The sequence below is a fragment of the Bacillus rossius genome, chromosome 11 (assembly GCF_032445375.1).
Source record: "Bacillus rossius redtenbacheri isolate Brsri chromosome 11, Brsri_v3, whole genome shotgun sequence".
NCBI classification, from domain to species: Eukaryota; Metazoa; Arthropoda; class Insecta; order Phasmatodea; family Bacillidae; genus Bacillus; species Bacillus rossius.
Window position 1 is genome coordinate 57,466,861 of NC_086338.1, and position 19,480 is coordinate 57,486,340.

The 19,480-nt window shown below is 43.4% G+C and overlaps 1 protein-coding gene across 1 annotated transcript in view; it reads right to left on the reverse strand.

Moving 5' to 3' along the window:
• Positions 1 to 19,480, reverse strand: part of LOC134537091 (dorsal-ventral patterning protein Sog) — a 121,210-nt gene that overhangs the window by 7,344 nt on the left and 94,386 nt on the right. The window contains exons 5-13 of the mRNA XM_063377362.1: positions 18,376 to 18,576; positions 16,297 to 16,501; positions 14,502 to 14,736; positions 11,529 to 11,714; positions 9,544 to 10,035; positions 8,403 to 8,648; positions 6,630 to 6,918; positions 3,956 to 4,095; positions 1,185 to 1,481 (exon numbers count right to left, since the gene is read on the reverse strand). Coding sequence (XP_063233432.1) covers positions 1,185 to 1,481; positions 3,956 to 4,095; positions 6,630 to 6,918; positions 8,403 to 8,648; positions 9,544 to 10,035; positions 11,529 to 11,714; positions 14,502 to 14,736; positions 16,297 to 16,501; positions 18,376 to 18,576 — 2,291 coding nt within the window. The remainder of the gene's footprint in view (positions 1 to 1,184; positions 1,482 to 3,955; positions 4,096 to 6,629; positions 6,919 to 8,402; positions 8,649 to 9,543; positions 10,036 to 11,528; positions 11,715 to 14,501; positions 14,737 to 16,296; positions 16,502 to 18,375; positions 18,577 to 19,480) is intronic.

Here is a 19,480-nt window from a genome sequence, read left to right on the forward strand (position 1 = left end):
GAAGACGGATTTCACGGAACAGAGCTTCTACAATAGAACGCAAACGGAGACGGACCCGTACGAACCTGCTCAGCAGTGCTGAAATCTTCCGTTTACGTTACTCCGTTAGACCAATAGGAGCACGTTATTTATTCACTGCAGTTGTCCAGCTACAGTTGCACGTTCATGTTAATTAAGATATTAGTTTTGACTAATGTTGGTTTCCGTATTTCTCGACTACCTACTTTTTTTATGCGTGAACAACAAAACAAGATTTGTTTTGAAATTTGAATTGTGCACGTGGGTTTCATCATGACGAATTTTAATGAACTTTTAATTTTCATGGTTAAAGATATACCTGCTATATATGACAAGACGGAATACTACTTTACCACCGCCACAACGCAAAAAAAAAATAACAAATCGACTTACTACATTACCAAGTTAACAACCATACATTTCGATTTAACAGGTAGTTCACTTGATACTCGTAGTTTTCAGTTACGTCACGCTCGCTCTTTCTTATTGGCCAAGATTTCTTGTGGGTCCGTGTATTGTAGAATGAGAAAAATACAGACGGAATGGAACAATACTCCGTTTTCGTCTCCGTTTCCGTCTGTTCCGTTTCCGTGTCATTGTGGAACAGGCCTTAAAGTGATGCCAGCACAAACAGAATGTTGCATGTAGGTAAACATCCAAACGTAAGAAGGCGTAAAAGCTTGTGAATATTATAAATGCCAAATACCGGTAATAGGTTAAACACACCAAAATTGAAAAGAAAAAAAAAATTAGAAGTTTAAGATGGCTGTCTCTCCATGCAATTTTGGATATTATACTTTCTTCTTAGTAGGCATTATTGAGGGCTATTTATGCAAATTCATCATGCAGTTATTATTTTGTTATAAAATTTGTTCACAAGATATTTACTAAATTTTAAACGAACTGTAAATATATACTGCAATTCATCACAATTGTGAACACGAAAACTAGATAATATTTTGTAAAATTCCTTGATTGGAATATTTATTCAAATTTATCATTAACAGTGATATATGTACCTCTATTTTGGTTTCAATTAATAAACAAGGATGATTTTTTTTTTAGGTCTAAACCAAATTTTTCTAATTTGATAATAATTGCGGTGACAGTGTTACGACTGAGTTGCGAAGGAACTGAGGGAATGCACGATGACGGTGAGAGCCTACCTTGCAGCTGCAGGTGACGCACTTGATCTCGCCGTGCGGGGACACGCGCGGGTGCCACTCCTCGCCGTTGCCGTAGAGCCCCGCGCCGCCCGCCCCCCGGCAGCCCCCGGAGGCCAGCACGTCCCGGGGAGCGGGGCGCGCCGGGAGAGCCAGGGGCTGGTCCCCGGGCTCGTCGGCCGGCGGCGCGGGCGGGCACTGCCGGCAGCACGCCTTCTTGTCGGGCCGCACGGCCAGCTTCTCGTCGCACGCCAGCGGGGGGCACTCCGTGCGGTGGTAGTGCACCTCCAGGGAGTCCGCCTGCAGGACAACGCCACCTCTCGCTCGCACGTCCACACACACCGCAATCGTCGTTACTAGGGACACCTGTATTTCGCGATTTCATTTTATAAAGGTGTTTCAACAAAACACTGTAGCTTTTTCTAAGAGTCGTGGCAAATTGTGAGGGTGCAGCAGTACGGTGACCACATTCTCATTGGCCCCGTCAAGAGCGGGACGACACCTCTCACCGACCTCAGCCAATAACCACAGGAGAAAAAGCTACAGTATTTTGTGAAATACCTCGACACGAAATGTATTCGCGAAATACAGGTGTCCCTACTAATAAGACAAACAAAATCAGTTGATACAACACAAATAAATTGATTTGTACCCAAATGAAATTAAATAAATGAAATGAAGTAAAATTACATGAAAAAGCATCAAAAGAACCCATTTATAAAGAAATAAGTGTACTTTAATATAATCGAATTTCAATGATTAAATGCTTGAATTGTAACGAAATAAATAATAGGAAAGAACTTAATTGTGTGTAAGTGGTACCTAGTTGAACATATTAATGTGAAAAAACTGCAATAATCTGAAACAATACAAATGGAAATAAAATACATCCACATATACCGAAATGAATCGGAAACCTAATACAATGTGGTTAATACCAAAACTACCTTTACTGGACGTCATTATCATCTGAGGGCTTTCTCTGTCAATTTTTTGAAGTGAAACATCTTTGGGTGCGATGAGAGTAAAAAAATTTTGAGGGCGAATGTTAACGCGAAATTCTCGTGAGACATTATTGCGAAACGCTTCTGACGCGAAAAGGCCGAAGAGATGTAATTTTACCCCTTACCATATACTTACGAGTTGAGGTTTGAATTTACAAAGAAGGTTCGATTCTTTCACGTGTACTGAGTTATCTAAAAAAATTCATTATTTAAAAAAATTACGTAAACACCCCAATTTGTGCACGATTTCAAAGCCTAAAATAGCTATTATTAGCTCATCATGGATAAAGACCTCAGCAATCTTTAATTTATTCGTTATTTAAATTCCACGTTCATGAAAACAAATATATTAAGGCACTCTCAAATATACGTAATAGGTAGGGACAAGATATTATGGTTTTATTTTTAAGACAATAAATATTTTTATAACAGGAGATTTAGGTGTTATTTATATTGTATTGAAATTGATTTTATTTTTACATATTGTCATTACTAATTTTAGAAAAAAAAAAGTGCATTATTAAAGTGATATGAAACTGAAATATTTCTTACTTATTATTGCACCAAAATAGAGCATGTCTGGAACAAAACTAACCAGCAAAATAAAAAAAATAAATTTGCCAAACCTTTGTGTGTTTCAAACGTGTAAAATGTAAATAAAAGTGTAACCAATGGAAGATATGCAAGATCAAACATATCATGTTCATTTCTTTCGAATCAATTAAGATCATATATAATGGTGCAAAAATAATGTTACATAAATTACATTCAATGAATTAACCGTGATAGAATTTGAAGTAGCTTGGCTTCTGGGTTGTAGCCACGTCCTTGGCGAATAACTGCTCCCTGATGATGGCGACAGCAATGTCGACCAGAAACATCAGTGAATTATTCGCCAAGGACGGTGCTACAACCCAGAAGCCAAGCTGTTTCAAACAATGGCCGCAAAAGCCCGCGAACATTATTCACGATGGAATTTTTTTTTTGTAACTTGAGCAAGTTTTGTCAAACTGCTGACTGATTTCATGTTTTTAATACAAATTTTGTTGCTAGATAAATTAAGATAAATTTCAGTGTTATTCGTTGCGTTGGCACACTGTGCTGTGTTATTTCGATCTGATCGCAGTTCACCGCATGATCTTCTACCTTAATATTGAATTTTAATAAATTGCTCTTTTAACTTTCATCTTTATATAACTAAAGTTTCTTAGGTTATATTTTATATATTTATTTCTTATTTATTATAAATTTACAAATGTTTAAAATCGTCAAAATACTGCATGTAATTTCAAGTGACTAGATGCACTCATATCCAAGCTTGCTTTAGTGAGTGCTAAATTTCCTGGTTAATTGAGTGGATATTGTTAACAAAGTGTAAAAAAAAAAAAAAAAAATGGAAATAAGTTATTAATAATAATAATAATAATAATAATAATAATAATAATTATTATTATTATTATTATTATTAACAACGGGGAGCGAATGCTTGTCGACGCGCGACAGAGGAGTGACAGAGGACGGAGACAAGGCGACGGGTGTATCTGATCGCAGTTCACCGCAACGGGGAAGCGAGTGCTCGTCGACGCGCGACAGAGGACGGAGACAAGGCGACGGGTGTATCTGATCGCAGTTCACCGCAACGGGGAAGCGAGTGCTCGTCGACGCGCGACAGAGGAGTGACAGAGGACAGAGACAAGGCGACGGGTGTATCTGATCGCAGTTCACCGCAACGGGGAAGCGAGTGCTCGTCGACGGGGAGGGGGCACTCACGGCGCAGGAGCAGACGGTGCAGGTGTCGAAGCCGTTGGGCGGCAGGTAGGGGTGCCAGGAGCGCCCCGCGGGGTAGAACAGCCCGCCCATGTAGCAGCCGCGCGTGGCGCTGGTGTTGCTCTCCGGCTGCACCACCGTCCCTGCGGGCAGGCGAACCGCGGCCCTGACTACTCACACGACACAACTGCTCGTCCGCGTCGTACACAGTGTTACATTATTCCTCTGCGCGAAGCCTTTTGTATGTATCATGTTAAATAGTTAAATTTAACAATTGTTTTGTTTCTCTCTGAGAAGTTTTGGTATGTTGTGGTGGTAGGGGGGGGGGGGGGGATGGATAACAACAGAAAGGAACAAGTGAAGTGGACATGTGTGTGTTGTGTAAATAAGAACAGTGCGAAATGTAGGAGGTGAATAAAGTGGTAGAAATAAGAAATAAATATAACCTTGTTTAATTTCACTGAGAGAAGAGCGAAATCAAACATATCATTCATAAGAAATTAAAACTTGGTTTTCACACAATCCTACGAAACCAAGTTTTTTCAGGAGAGTAACATGTGTCAAAGGCACAGGGAGAGACAAGGGCAGATTCAGAATAATGCTCAGGGGAAGGTCAAATTAAATTTTCTAATTTGAATTTGTGGCTCAAAAGCATCCTGTTATCTATAGCACTACAGTAAAATAATAGTACTTACGTGTTAAGTTTGGTCAGCTATGATAAGGAATTAGGAGAAAATTAAAAAAAAAAAAATTATTCTCAGTGAGGGGGAAAGGGCAATTCTTCTATGCCCCCTTTTGGATCCGCCAGTGCAGGGAGACTAGTTAGCTTGAATCAGGCTTGCTGCAAGCTTGACAGCTTGTCTTGGCTACAGACAAGATTTCATGATTTCACTTTACTGAGTCAAATTGTTTTTAAAACAGTTTATCTAGTTTATTATTTTTATTTTTTGTAATTTTTTTAAAATTTCATATTGCACCAAAATTATGTAATAATTTGTAATAAGTTTTTCAAAAACACTCTCAGAACAATAAAAATAGATTGGTGAGCATTTATAGTTAAAAAGTGAACAAGTAACATTTGTAGGGTGAAACAATCTTTTTTTTTCTGGATATATGCACGATGCTACAAACTTTGAACAGAAATTATGACATTTCTTTGAATTTCAAACAAAAAAAAAGTTTTTTTTTTTGTTTCTAATTAATTTTCAGCTAAAAATCATCTTAATTTCATGATTTAAATAGTATTTTGGTGCTATATATGGTGTATTAATTTTCAATTTTGTGTTGTACGGAGTATTGACATGCTTTTTGGTATTATTTAATTTTTATTGTTTAATGACCTCCCCATCAAACTAAAAAATAAAAAAAAAAATAATAATTACATATATTTTGCAATAGTAGCTGTGAAAACCATGGTTGCAATAGATCAGTCAGCTTGGAAAAAGAGTACACAGTTTTCCCACACACTCTAATTCCTTTTCCCTATTTTTTCTGTCCAACCAAACATTTTATTTCCTCTCATAAATCAAATTTCCAGGATAGCTGTAGTGTCATGTCAGAGTTTGTGTAATATCAGTGTTGTGTAAGTTTGTGAAGGTTGGCCACTCTGGAGGCAGCAAGACACCAGATGGGAGGTCAACAGACGACAAACCAAGAGAATAACACTATAATAACATAAATATATTAAGCTAAAAATAATTAAACAAACACATGTCAACCACACAGAAAAAGTCAAATCTTTATCCCACACAATCCACAATACTGAAGTAAAGAATATTTTCATTTGCATTAGCAATTAGTCACATATATCTTGACAGCCAACTTTCAAAGACTTTATTGATTTATTATCGCAACAATTTGTTAATTTGACACATTCCTGAAGCAAAATCTGTTTAAATTTCAGATTTGGCACTTTGGTGGGAAGACGATGCCATAGTAAGAGTTCTAACTGCATCATGTTCTTATTTCAGACCAGTTTGGCGATTCCTGGAGTAAGATGCAAACAGTGATAAATGTGTGGTGGCTTCACCGGTGATAGTACAGACGGGTGACGCTAGAGCGTGCGTTAGTCGCGTCAACAATTCGTACCAAACCAGGATTTAAAAACTGAATATTCACATTCGTGAATATCTGAGACCGATATCTGTGAAATGCCTAAAAATATACATGCTTTATATCACTACTGTTTGCACTGTTATCTTTTCCCTCAATGCGTATCGACAGTTGATTGTGCTTCAAATCATTACATAGTTGATTAATTGATTGTTTTTTTATGTTCGATTAGTAGAGACCTGCAAAATTTGCGGATTCATTACGTGATATACTACAATTCAAATAATTATACCTTAGCGCTGCTTCTACCACTGGTTCACTGTTAATCTGGATCAATGAGGGCCAATCAGAGACCCTCACTCAAAGAAGTGTCGAATCACAGACACTCAGTCGAGACGACTCACACGTCAGCAGCCAATGAACAGGCTAAGAGTGTAGTAGAGTCTATCCTGGAGGTCACAGAACCCGCAAATTTTTCCGGTCTCTATCGATTAGTGATAAAATAAAGGTTTTTTTTTAAGTTTATATGAATTTGTGATTAAAATACATACTGGGCCTGAGATTCGGTAAGTGAAGTTCAGACGCCCTCCAGGTTCGGGAGAGGCGAGAGAGGCGGCGGACTCACCGTTGCAGACGGGGCAGCACTCGCGGGAGGACGGGCGGACGGGGGCCTCCCCCCCGGGGCAGCGGAGCGGGGGGCACACCATGGCGTCGCAGCGTGTGTGGCCGCGCAGGCAGCTGCACACCAGGCACGGGTCCGAGCGCGGCCTCCACTGGCTGCCGTCCTCGCGGAAGGCCCCCTCGTGGAAGCACGTCTTCCCCTCGGGGGGCGTGTCCCCGTGCGTCTGCGTCTGTGGGTCGGCGGGCACGTCGTTGTCGCGGTACTGGGGCAGGCAGTTCAGCGGGAGCTTCACCTGCAGGCATTACCAATGTCGCTGATGAGACCGACGCGAGTTTTCACTCGGCACAGGAGCACCGCACTACCAAGCCGCCGGCAATTAAAGGGCTAGGGCAGGAACTATTTTCTACAGCCACTTTCCTCAAATATGCATTATCCGACCAAATCAAAAAAAAAAAAAAAAAAAAAAACATAGTGGCAAAGAATGATAGTTGTTGCTTTGACAGAGGTTTTTGTCATTTACTCTCAAATCTACACAAATGTTCCATATTTAAAAAAATATATTTTCACATGTCAAGGGATTACTGGAAAAATGTAACTAACAGAATCTAGTACAAATATTGCTTTGTCAACATAAAGACTAAATTCCACTTGTGAATTTTTTTTTTATGTCTAAAACATTTCATGAGTAGAGACAAGATTTTAAGGTTACTGTTTTTGTTTTTGCAAGTGCTGTTTTGTAACACTTACTCCACAAATTTGTGGTAATATTCATCTGTTACATTTTTTATGATTAAATAATTTGTAACAAATTGATTTAAAACGGATACATTCAGCTGAATAAAATTAAATTGACGAGCATTTGTGGTTCAAAAGTAATTCAACTGGAGTTGCACAACGAAACAAATTAAATTCATTTGTCTGATCCACACATGGCGACACAATCTTTTGTCCAGAAATAATGACATTCCTTGAATTCATAATATTTAAAGAATACCTTTTTTCGATTTATTTTAGTCAGATGCTGCTTGATTCCATGATATAACTTGCACATCGGTGTCATGCGGTTTATTGACATGCTTTTTGGTGTTATTTCGGTTTCATCGCAATGCACCCCACGATTTCGTCCCTAGAGCGGATAAACTGAGGCCCGTCGAACAGAAGCAACACAGAGTTTCAATTCTGGACTTTCCATAAGGGAAAAAGTGAATTTTCCCAGTCTCTGGTTAGACACTATACTACCAATTATTGAAAAAAAAAATTTAAATAATTAAAAAAGCCACAGTGTTTTTAGAATTATCTTGATAAGAATTTTTGACGTGACGACAACGTCTAATAAATCGATGAACGCCGGCTGCACGCACGAAAAAGTGTCCCGTAACGCACATTATCCCGTTACGCTGTGTCCCGTTACACTCATTGTATGCTTGCGCCGCATTTATCTATCTTCCACTCGATTGGAACAACCATCGATTTGACTTTTTCGAGGCTCATTAAACTTGAAACACTCCCATTCGTTCCTACTTTTCCTATCATTGTCCTATCCTTAACAGCATTACACAGTTTGGAAGAAGTTAAATAGCAAACATGTATAAAAGTTATAGTTAAAATAATCTCTTCCTCCCTGGACGGGAGGAGGGCGGGAGTGGAGACTGTGTTGCATGAGGAAGTGAGGAGGCGAAGTTGGTAGTTGTGGAAGAGAGACAGTAGCAGATCGGAGAATGGGGAGAAGGGAGAGTGGTGAAACACAGACGGGGGTGGGGAAGGGGGCCCGCGCACCTGCGCTATCCGGCCGCGCAGCAGCACGGCGCCCGTGCCGGCGTCCACCACCTCGAGGGAGGAGACCCCGGCCTCCAGCTGCATGAGGTCGCCGGGGCTCGCGGCGTTGTCGAAGCCCTCCACCTGGTCGCCGCGGAACTCCTCCAGCAGCCGCCGGCTCCGCGGGGCCCCGGGCAGGTCCAGGGGCACCGACTCCAGGTACAGCTGCAGGGCGCCGTCGTGAGGGCTCGGCCCCGACATCACCACCTGCGCACAAACCCGGGCAACTTCCAACCCTGCCGTCACTACTGGTCACCCCATTTCAACCACGTGTGTTACGGCAACACTGCATCATGTGCTAGGGAACCAACAACCACCTTTGTAAAATGCCAAAGCTGTTTTTGATTTGTTAGCTGTTAAATTTACAGGCCCAGGCTTTCAAAAAATTTAAAAGCTTACAAAATTGCATTAAAAAAAAATAATTTTATATAAAATAAGATAAAACAAACAACAAATTTACTGATATATATGTATTAACTCAAGTTCTCAACCCCCCTCCCCATCGCATAAAAAATAAGCTCATCTAATCAGCGCAACATTATTTCCAAATGTAAAATTTTTCCTTCTGTTTACTATTGTAACAATGATATTTCCCTTTGTTTTTTCTGGTTTCAAAGACATCTTTTCAACTCCCTAAGTTTTCCAGGTTCTGAAGACATCTTTACAATTCCCTGAAATTTTCCGGGTTTCAAAGTCATCTTTTCAATTTTCTGCTTACCGAGTTACGAAGACTTCTTTTCATTTACCCAAGTTCTCCAGGTTACGAAGACATCTTTTCAATTCTCTGAAATTTTCGGGTTTCCAAGAAATCTATTCAATTTCCTGAATTACCGAGTTACGAAGACATCTTTTCAATGTCCTGAATTACCGGGTTACGAAGACAACTTTTCAATTCCCTGAAATTTCAGGGGTTTCCAAGACATATTTTCAATTTCCTGAATTACCGGGTTACGTAGACTTCTTTTCATTTACCCAAGTTCTTCAGGTTACGAAGACATGGTAACTATTCTAATAGTCCCCCAGGTTTGCCAGGTGACGGAGACAGGAGCTCCCCAGGTCTGCCAGGTGACGGAGACAGGAGCTCCCCCCCAGGCGCGCTCACCTCGTACACGAGGCTGCAGTCGTCCAGCACGGCGGTCCAGGCCATGGCCACCAGCTCCAGAGGACCGGGCGCGCCGGGCGGGCGGGTCAGCAGCGCCGGCGCAGGGGAGTCCCTGGCGTCGGCCACGGGCCTCGCCTGCAGCCGCCCGCGCGTCACCGCCACGCGCCCGGCGGAGCTGACTGCCACGTCCACGCTCAGCTCGCCAGCGTACAGCTCCTCCAGCTCACGCGGTCCGGGCGCGCCCACGCTGCCGTTGGCCCAGCCGCGCCGGAAGGAGGGCGTGAGGTCCTCCAGGTCCTCGCGGCGCCGCCCGCGCCCCGACGACACCGTCACGTAGGGCGTCTCCCCGTCCGGCAGGCCCGCCACCTGCACGCTGTAGGCCAGCGCGCCGTCGCGCCCCACGTACAGCCAGGCCAGTCCCGAGGCCTCGCCCCCCTCGGGCGCCCGCGGGTCCTTCTCCTCGGGGTCCGGGCGGACCGACGACAGCGGCGTCTGCACAGGCGCCGGGCCAGTAGTCAGTAGAGACCTCCAGAGATAGACTCCATACACACACTCGGGCAAGTGCCAACTGTTCATCGGCTGCCGACTTGCGAGTCGTCTCGTCTGCGGGGCAAGCCTTCTTTCCACAGACGAGAGAGCCAAAAACCCGAAGTTCCCCGAAGTTCATACTTTTTTTTCTCCATATCTTTAATGTAGCTATCCTAACCAAATCGACCGTCCACAATGTTTTAAAGTATTTATAATGCAGCTAACCTAACCTAATCAACCATTAGAATCCTTTTATCAACACCGCCATATTTATTTACAAATAACAAAAAAAAAAAAAAAAAAAAACCTGAATATGAACGATTGGGCGTATGGCTCTCTCGTCTGTGAAAAGGATTCCCTCGTCTGGGTGGCCTGTGATTCGACACTTCTATGAGTGAGGGTCTCTGATTGGCCCTCAGTCCTCCAGTTTAAACAGTGAACCAATGACAGAAGCAGCACTAAGGTATAAGCACGAAATGAACCCGTGATATTTTTCAGGTCTCTAAGTCACCGGGCCCGCCCGCCAAGTCCCACAACAGGTGCACTCTGCCTTTGAGGGGCGCCTCCCATTTCAGGTCATGATTTTATATTTATATTAGTCACTGATCAACTTTCAGACTTTTTCAATTGTTTAACTTTCACGAAATTAAAAATATATATATTCAGCGCATACGTTTTGCGTAATTAGCTGCCAAATGTTACATTTTTAACGTTTTTGGGTTGTGCAAATAAGGAGAATTAAATTTATTGCAGAACTGAAACTTTTTTAGGTTTAACTGCAATGCCACTGGCTACTTCATGATATGGTTTGAATTTCTTTCAGAAAATGTTAATTAATTGTTACCTGGCATTTCAAAATTATCAAATTTGTTACGATATATTTTCAGCCAAGAAACGTGAAATGAGTTCTTGTGATAGCAATGCAAGCCATATCGTGAAGTAGCCAGTGGCATTGCAGTTAAACCTAAAAAAGTTTCAGTTCTGCAATAAATTAAATTCTCTATTTGCACAACACAAAACCGTTAAAAAAGTAACTTTGGCAGGTAATTATGCAAAAAGTATGCGCTGTATATATTGTTTCATTTTGTGAAAGTTAAACAATTGAAAAAGTCTACAAGGTTATTTGTAATTGCTGTAAGTATGAAATGTTGACCTGATGTGGGAGGCGCCCCCTTGAGCCCCTCGGTGTGGTGACCTCCAGGATAGACTCCAATATCCTCTTCACACTCGGGCAAATTCCAACTGTTCATTGGCTGCTGACTTGTGAGTCGTCTTGTCTGGGTGGCCTGTGATTCGACACTTCTATGAGTGAGGGTCTCTAATTGGCCCTCAGTCCTCCAGTTTAACATTGGACTAATGACAGAAGCAACACTAAGGTATAAGCACGGAATGAACCCGCTATGTTTTTCAGGTCTCCAAGTCACCGAGTCCCACAGCAGGCGCGGCGTGGCGGGTACCTGGAAGATCTCGCAGGCGACGCGGGTGCCCACCCTGCCCTGCAGCCTCAGCTCCCGGGGGCTGCGCCGCGAGGCTACCGACAGCACCAGGTGACCTCGGGTGAGGTGGCGCAGGTCCTGCACCGACACGGGGGACCGCACCTCCACCACGTTCAGCTCGTGGGCCGGCTTCGGCACCCGCACCTCCTGCCGGGCAAGCAACACCCGTGTCAGCCCCCGTCAGCTACCACCGGGCTTCGTTCCCCGGGCTCCGTTCCATGGCTCTTTCCTCATCCCGTCGCCTCTACCAGTAGTTCATTCATTCACCACACGCATCAGCCTCACAACGTAGTCCTCGATACCCTCTGTGCAGAAAACTACTTAACGATTTCATTATTTTAAGTCAATTTTTATTCAACCCAGGGCCGGCGCGTCCATACAGGCTAACTAGGCAACCGCCCAGGGCGCCAAGTAGCTTGGGGCGGCGGCAGCAGAACACATAACAGCTGATATAATATGTTTTATTATTGAAACTAGATGAAAATGGATTTTTGTAACAGTTTGGAATGTTTATATTGATATAAGTAATTATTTTAAGTACACGGTGACCTGTTTATGATTTGTAATGAGTAAAAAAAAGAAAAAAACACAAGCCTGTTTTAAATTTGATTGTTGACAAAATATTAGGCTTACGTGATGTATTTTGAAGCAATGACAATTTTTTTGGGGTGTCCGGGGTGGGGGGTGGGGGGGGGAGTATGATTAAGGTTTTTCGCCTAGGGCGCCAATTTACCTTGCACCAGCCCTGATTTAACCTGACGTCGTCCGGCCGACGACCCCCCCAGAGCCCGACCTGCACCCGCCAGTATACGCTCCCGCTAACGGAACACACCCCTGGCCATAACCCACCCGAGTCAGGCGAGCCGAACAGCGATTAAAGGCAAACCCGCGAAAACCTGAGTAGACAAGAGAAGAACCGTACCCATTCCTCCTGGAACATTAAATTAGGATTTTAGCGACAATAAAGTCTCTTCCAGACACACCCATTTAGAGTCTAGCGTAATGAGGTCAAACCTGGCGCAAGAGAGGCCGAGCCTCCCTCAGACGCCATGCCAGTTCGGCAGTTCAGCACAGCTCACGGACCGGGGCGGACCTACGTCCCACGGAGGGGCAACAGCCTTTGTCTTCATCGAAAGTAACGTCCGGTAAATATAGTCACTAATTAACAGAACCCCTTTTTTTTACTTAACCTCTCCGTGAGTACCCGGTCCCCCTTTTCGGTCCAGGACCTAGTCCGACCGCATCAGTTTAAAGACACCCCGCACCACACTTGGTCAGCGGGGTTGATCTTCAGTATACGGCACGGGCCGCCTCCCGCAACTCACAGAACTTTACTTAAGGTCACGCGCACGGCGCTGACCACAAACCCGCAAGGGAGCTTGGACAAACTTAATTGCGGTGCGTGTTTCACCACAGTGGGCACAACACCCGCGCAGAGACATTCGTATACGGGATTGGCCGTCTCCAACCGTCCACCCCTTAATTCAGTGTATTTTGTTTCCCGGATTTTGTATTACTAACTTACGTTACCCGAGTAACGAGTGCCACGTAACTTGTGCGCGCCCCCTTAATTCAGTGTATTTTTGTGTCCCGTATTTTGTATTACTAACTTACGTTACCCGAGTAACGAGTGCCACGTAACTTGTGCGCGCCCCCTTAATTCAGTGTATTTTTGTGTCCCGTATTTTGTATTACTAACTTACGTTACCCGAGTAACGAGTGCCACGTAACTTGTGCGCACCCCCTTAATTCAGTGTGTTTTTGTGTCCCGTATTTTGTATTACTAACTTACGTTACCCGAGTAACGAGTGCCACGTAACTTGTGCGCACCCCCTTAATTCAGTGTACTTTTGTGTCCCGCCTTTGTGTTACGAAATTACGTTACCCGCGTACCCAGTGAGACGTATGAGACGTAACAGCGTCCGAGGCCCACGTAACGCGGAACACAAACAATACGGCGCCACGGAATAACGAGTAAACCCCCCCCGGGGACCTCTGTAGTGTGTTGTATTGTGTACGACTCGCTCCTATGAATAAAAGGTACGACACCGCCACCTCAACTCCACGTCTCTTATTTAAACATCATCTCACGCAACACCGCCGCCGGCCCTAGTGGGCCACGCAGGGGCACATACATCCACGACCCCCAAACTCACGACTAGAACCGAGCTAGTCTGGCGCCCACCCGGACAACACAGATCAAGAACCGCCTTTCCCCACTAGGAGCCACACCGGGACTCGAGCCCGAGACCCCGGACGACGGCAAACCAACAATTAATTAAAACAAAAAAATCTTTCAAACATCTGTGCATATTAATAATTAGTCTTTACGTGTTCTTATCGACAGGTTGAGTCAAAATTCATTAACGATACTGACCCGCAGGCATTCCTAACGACTTGTCACTGTCAACACGTAGCACAGACGCATTCACACCATAGGAGTGATAGTAAAGTCATGTTGACATGCAGATGACTAGCGTTAGGGGCGGAGACCTAGGGTGGCGGAACCTCCCAAGACTGCCGTGCTTGCGACAGGAGCGCCTCACGGGGACGCACCACAACGCCGAAATGCCAAATTGACCACAACGCCGACAGCTAGAAAACTGCTGTGTACCACAACGCCGAATTACCACAACGCCGAAAAATGTCATTGCAGTACTGCCACAAAGGTTTGGTTAGGCTAGGTTAGGTTCGGTTAGGCTAGGCTAGGCTAGGATAGGCTAGGTTAAGTTAGGTTAGTTTAGGTTAGGTTATGTTAGGTTAGGTTTGATTGTGGTATTTCGGCATTAAGGTACATTTAAGAAACATACACAAATTCATTCAGTTGTTATTTCGGTGCTGGTACACAGCAGTTTTCTATCTGTCTGCTTTGTGGTCAATTTTGACATACGAAGTTATGGTATTTCGGCGTTGTGGTAACGACCAACGCCTCACCTCCTCAAAGACCACGTGGTCCTTCTCCGGGTGCTCCAGCCGGACCACGACGGGCACGTTCTCTATCTCGTCGGGGGCGAACACGCCGTTGAAGACGAGCGAGATGTGGACGGAGGGCGTGCCGTGCTTCGTGGACACGATGGCCGTCCCTCCCGCCCCGTGCATGGCCACGCGGTCTCCGTCCTCCGCCGGCTGCAGCAGCGACGAGAACATCTCCGAGCTCAGGGCCTTGTACCTGCGGGCACGTCGCGTGGTGTCACGTGGCATCCACATCGTTCTGCCAGCTAAGTCTATAGGGCGCAGGACACAATAGCTGTCATGAATTATATTATTCATTATGAATATTTTTACCAGATTAAAAACACTTAACTATTTTTTTCGAGCTGTAAAGTGGCACACAGCCAATCATAATCATCAACTTTTTACATACAGGGCCGTCGAGGTGGGGGCAGAATCCTCAGGACCCGGACACCTCAGGACCCCGGATGAGTTCCGAGATCTGCTTAATGCTTGGGTTTATCCTGATAGGAATATAAACTACAAGTCTATCACTAAAGAAATCCATAGGAAACCTTACAAATAAGGTGATATGCGCAGGATCATGTACACATTTACAACCCAGATAACATTTACAGTCTTTTAAATGTTTTGTTAACTGTGGAGTTTAAATAGTTGCACATTAAACAAGGGGGGAGGGGCGAGGGTTGACAAATGCATTGCCCTTAAACCCTTGGATTTCTTTCCCCCTGCCACATAAAGCAAATATCTAGTGTTAGAACTTGGATCCGAACATGAAATGGCCCACTGTTTTGATAAATTTACAAAAATAAGCTTTGAATAACAGAAATGACAATAAGTCAACCAATCAATTATGCAAGCGAAGGCCGGAACCAGGGCCCCACGCCAGCACTTTCAATTATTTTCCTAATTTGTCTATGGTTCTGTTAAAAAAAAAATGGACATTAAGGGGAAAGGACAATTAAATCATTATTAGCATGTAATTTAGGGGACTGACCAATACCTGTTTCACAGATCGTAAGCATTTATAAAGCTAACTGGAGGATAAATTTATCAAGATGGAGTATCAGACTTTCTTAAGTTAAAACCTTGTCGAAATTGGAGGTTCCAGATTTCATGAAAAGGTAGAGTGAAAGAGTTAGTATGCCATGTGAGGGCGACTTGTTACCACTCACCACCTCAGCAATTTTCTCTCTCTCTCTCTCTCACACACTCCCGTGACCGCAACTCACTCGCCTAGCGTGTGAAACAAAGCCTCGGTCGTGGAAATATTGAAGGAAAAATCACGTCAGCACGCCCTCACACACAAAAGAAGCCAGTAACAAAAAAAAAATACTTGAAAAATAAATTTATGAATTTTAAAACAAAAACAATAAACCGGAGAATTAGATTTACAATAACTTTTAAAAGGAAAAAAAAAACACTTTTACATCAAACCTGAAATGTGACCAAAATGTATAACAAATAATTAGAGACAGGAAAAATTTGCGGGTTCAATGACCTCCAGGATAGACTCCACTACACCCTACACACTTGGGCAAATGTCAACTGTTCATTGGCTGCTGACTAGTGAGTCGTCTCGACCGAGTGTCTGTGATTGGACACTTCTTTGAGCGAGGGTCTCTGATTGGCCCTCATTACTCCAGATTAACAATGAACCAGCGGTAGAAGCAGCGCTAAGGTGTAATTATTTGAATTGTAGCGTATCACGAAATGAATCCGCGAATTTTTGCAGGTCTCTACAAATGATCATTGCTGGACTGCATGGGGAACCCACCTGGCCACCTGGCCGCTGAGCGACTGCTCGGGCCAGCTGCCGCCGCCCCAGATCAGCCACACGTAGAGGCGCTGCTCGCGGATCAGGCGGCGGTAGTCCCGGGGCACCCGGCGCCACACGCCGCACACCTTGCCCGTGGCGTTCTGGTAGGCGCTGCGCACCACGCCGTCCGGGGGCACCAGCGCCTGCTCCTCCAGGATGTTGCCTGCCAGCACACGTCACCCTTCAGTTCCCGTTCCCTTCCTGCACTAGTTCACCTTCCTTCCATCTCGAACCTCTAGTGTGCCACAGCCTGCTCCTCCAGGATGATGCCTGCCACTACACACATCACTGTTCAGTTCACACGGCCGTACAAGCATCCCTTCCTTCATAGTTACAACCTTTAGTTCCAGAGCCTGTATTTCCACTTGTCCTCCCGGAGTGTCCAGAGATGTGCACAGCTACCTTCCTTCTATCTCGAACCTTTGGTGTGCCACAGTTTATTCAGCTTCGAGTAAAACTGTAGATATAATGTTCTATATATGTATGTGGTTTAATAGTTTTTTTGACAGTTATGCCCTTGTTAAATTTACTAATATAGAACATGTTTTATCAAAGTTAATTTTTAGCCTCCGTAATTTTTTTGTCGTAATGTGTGAATTGATGTTTTTTTTGTAAATTCAGTTTTTTAATTGATGAGACATCAAGTTATGTTTATATTCTCATTTGTTACAAATACCCTTTTATTGCATGTTAGAGATTTCTTTATTCAATTCGAGTCAAATTGTAATCTTTCAAAGTAATGTTTAAATATATCAGTGATAGAAATTGTGTTTTTAAACTTTTTGAAATGTAATTATATAGGTGATATTATGTTCCCATAGGTATAATTTATTTCATTATATATTATTTCATATTTAATAAATAATTAAAATTAATACATTAGAAAGATTGTCAACATATTTATTGATTTTCAATATTAATTTTAATTCATCCCATTTTCTTTACTAAATTAAATAATTGTTTTACACACCTGTTTATATGACTATTTAATACTGCATATTAAAATAATTTTTTAAATTTTATTGAATTTTATACCTAACAACCGTATTTACAACATCAAGCCAGTCCTTTTGTTATTTAATTGCTATTAATTATTTGCAGGCCAAATTAAAGTAGGTACATATGATGCCAGGTGAGTGCATTTACCTATGTGCACAGATTGTATTTTTCCTGTAGAGCATTGGTTACCAAACCTTTCCAGCTGGCGACCGAAATTTTCCCTTATAGGAATACCTCCATGATCAATCGGTCCATGGTGGAGTATTAAACCTTATATGTAACGTATCCCTTCCTTAAGTTGGTATGTATAATTTACCATCAAATATTGCTAATGTATGTATATATATTTTTTTAAGGTACCGATTGATTATTGATAAACATATTTGTGTTCTGATATAAAAATGGTTGACAAAATATAAGCAAAACAGTTATTTCTTTAACAACAGATGTGTGTTTGCAAAACACAATTCGATGTTTCGAATTTTTCTTATATTTTCCTGATGGTTTGTGACATTGTGATGTTTCAAGGATCTTGTCGGGACCAGCTGGTGGTTGGGGGAACCGTTGCCCTGCTGCAGAAAGAGAGAGAGAGAGAGAGATGTGTATGGCTGGGTCGTTAGCACAACTCATAAATACCATAACGCCGAAAGCCAAAATTGACCACAACGCCAACAGCTAGAAAACTGCTGTGTACCACAACACCGAAATTACAACTGAATGAATTTGTGTGTGTTTCTTAAATGTACCTTAATGCCGAAATACCACAATCAAACCTAACCTTACCTAACCTAGTGTAATATAACCTAACCTAACTTAACCTAGCCTATCCTAGCCTAACAAAACATAACCTAGTCATACCAAACCTAGTCTAACCTAACCTAGTGTAACCTAACCTAACCAAACCTTTGTGGCAGTCCTGCAATGACATTTTTCGGCGTTAGTGTATTTCGGCGTTGTGGTACACAGCAGTTTTATAGCTGTCGGCGTTGTGGTAAATTTGGCATTTCGGCGTAGTGGTGCGTCCCCTGTATGTCTCACCTTCTACGTCGACGAACTGCAGCGCGCGCGGCCGGCCCGCCGCCTCCGGCGTGTAGAAGGAGTAGTAGAGGTTGCGGCGGTGGAAGGTGAAGCGGCCCGTGGCCACCAGGTCGTAGCTGTTGTGCGAGGTGGAGGGCGCCATCAGCGCGTCGTCCCTCTTCAGCACCAGCGAGGTGCGGCCCGTCAGCAGCGCCGCGTAGTCTGCGGGCACCGTCACTCGCCGTCACTCGCCGTCACTCACTCCGTCCGTGCACCTCACACAATCACTCCGTCATCCGGTCCGTGCACCTCACACCTCACACCGTCTTTTCATGTTGCAAAAACACTTACAACACGAAACATCAAACACGGATTCTTCCGTACAATTATTTAAAAAAACGGAGCGTGATAAACATACACGCAAAGACTTGCGGCAAAGAGTGTTTCCAACTAAATTTCTGGACGCGAGTCACGCGTAGTTTCCGCACCCGCCGCTAGAATTCGTTGACGGAGCAGCTGTATCGATTATCGAACCATTCGATTTTCGTACTGAAATTTCAAACTATGTACATGTAGTGATAAAATCGAAAAATAATTGATAAAAAAAATACTAAACCCCGGCTTTCGACCTGATTCTAGACAAGGCAATTTATTAAAACTGGTCATCTTGTTAAAAGTCATTACACAGTTAATAGTATAAAATTTTGCTTTGGCTTTGTGAACTTTGGTTCGCGCCATACGCCACAGATGGCAGCACCGTGGTTACACATTTCCGTTCCATTCACGAAATCACTCACACCAAACGACGTGTGCCAGAGATCTAAGATGTCAGCCTGCACATAAAAAAGCGTTGTGTGTCTAAAAGACGTATAACGGTATAACTTATCCTACCAGAATTCGCAGAGGCCGAAACTCGCTCCAAGGTATGTAGTGACTCCCACGGTATCCATCCGTACTGCACTATATGCCTTTTTGTTCCAGTTTGAAACATTCAGGTTAGAATGCTCAATATTTAGGGGAGTTTTTACTTCGTCCCCATGTGACATCCTTCCTTGTCGCTGTCACCGAGTTTAGTATATTAATCTAATGACGTCAGTGATACGAAGATAAAGACAAAAAAAAACCT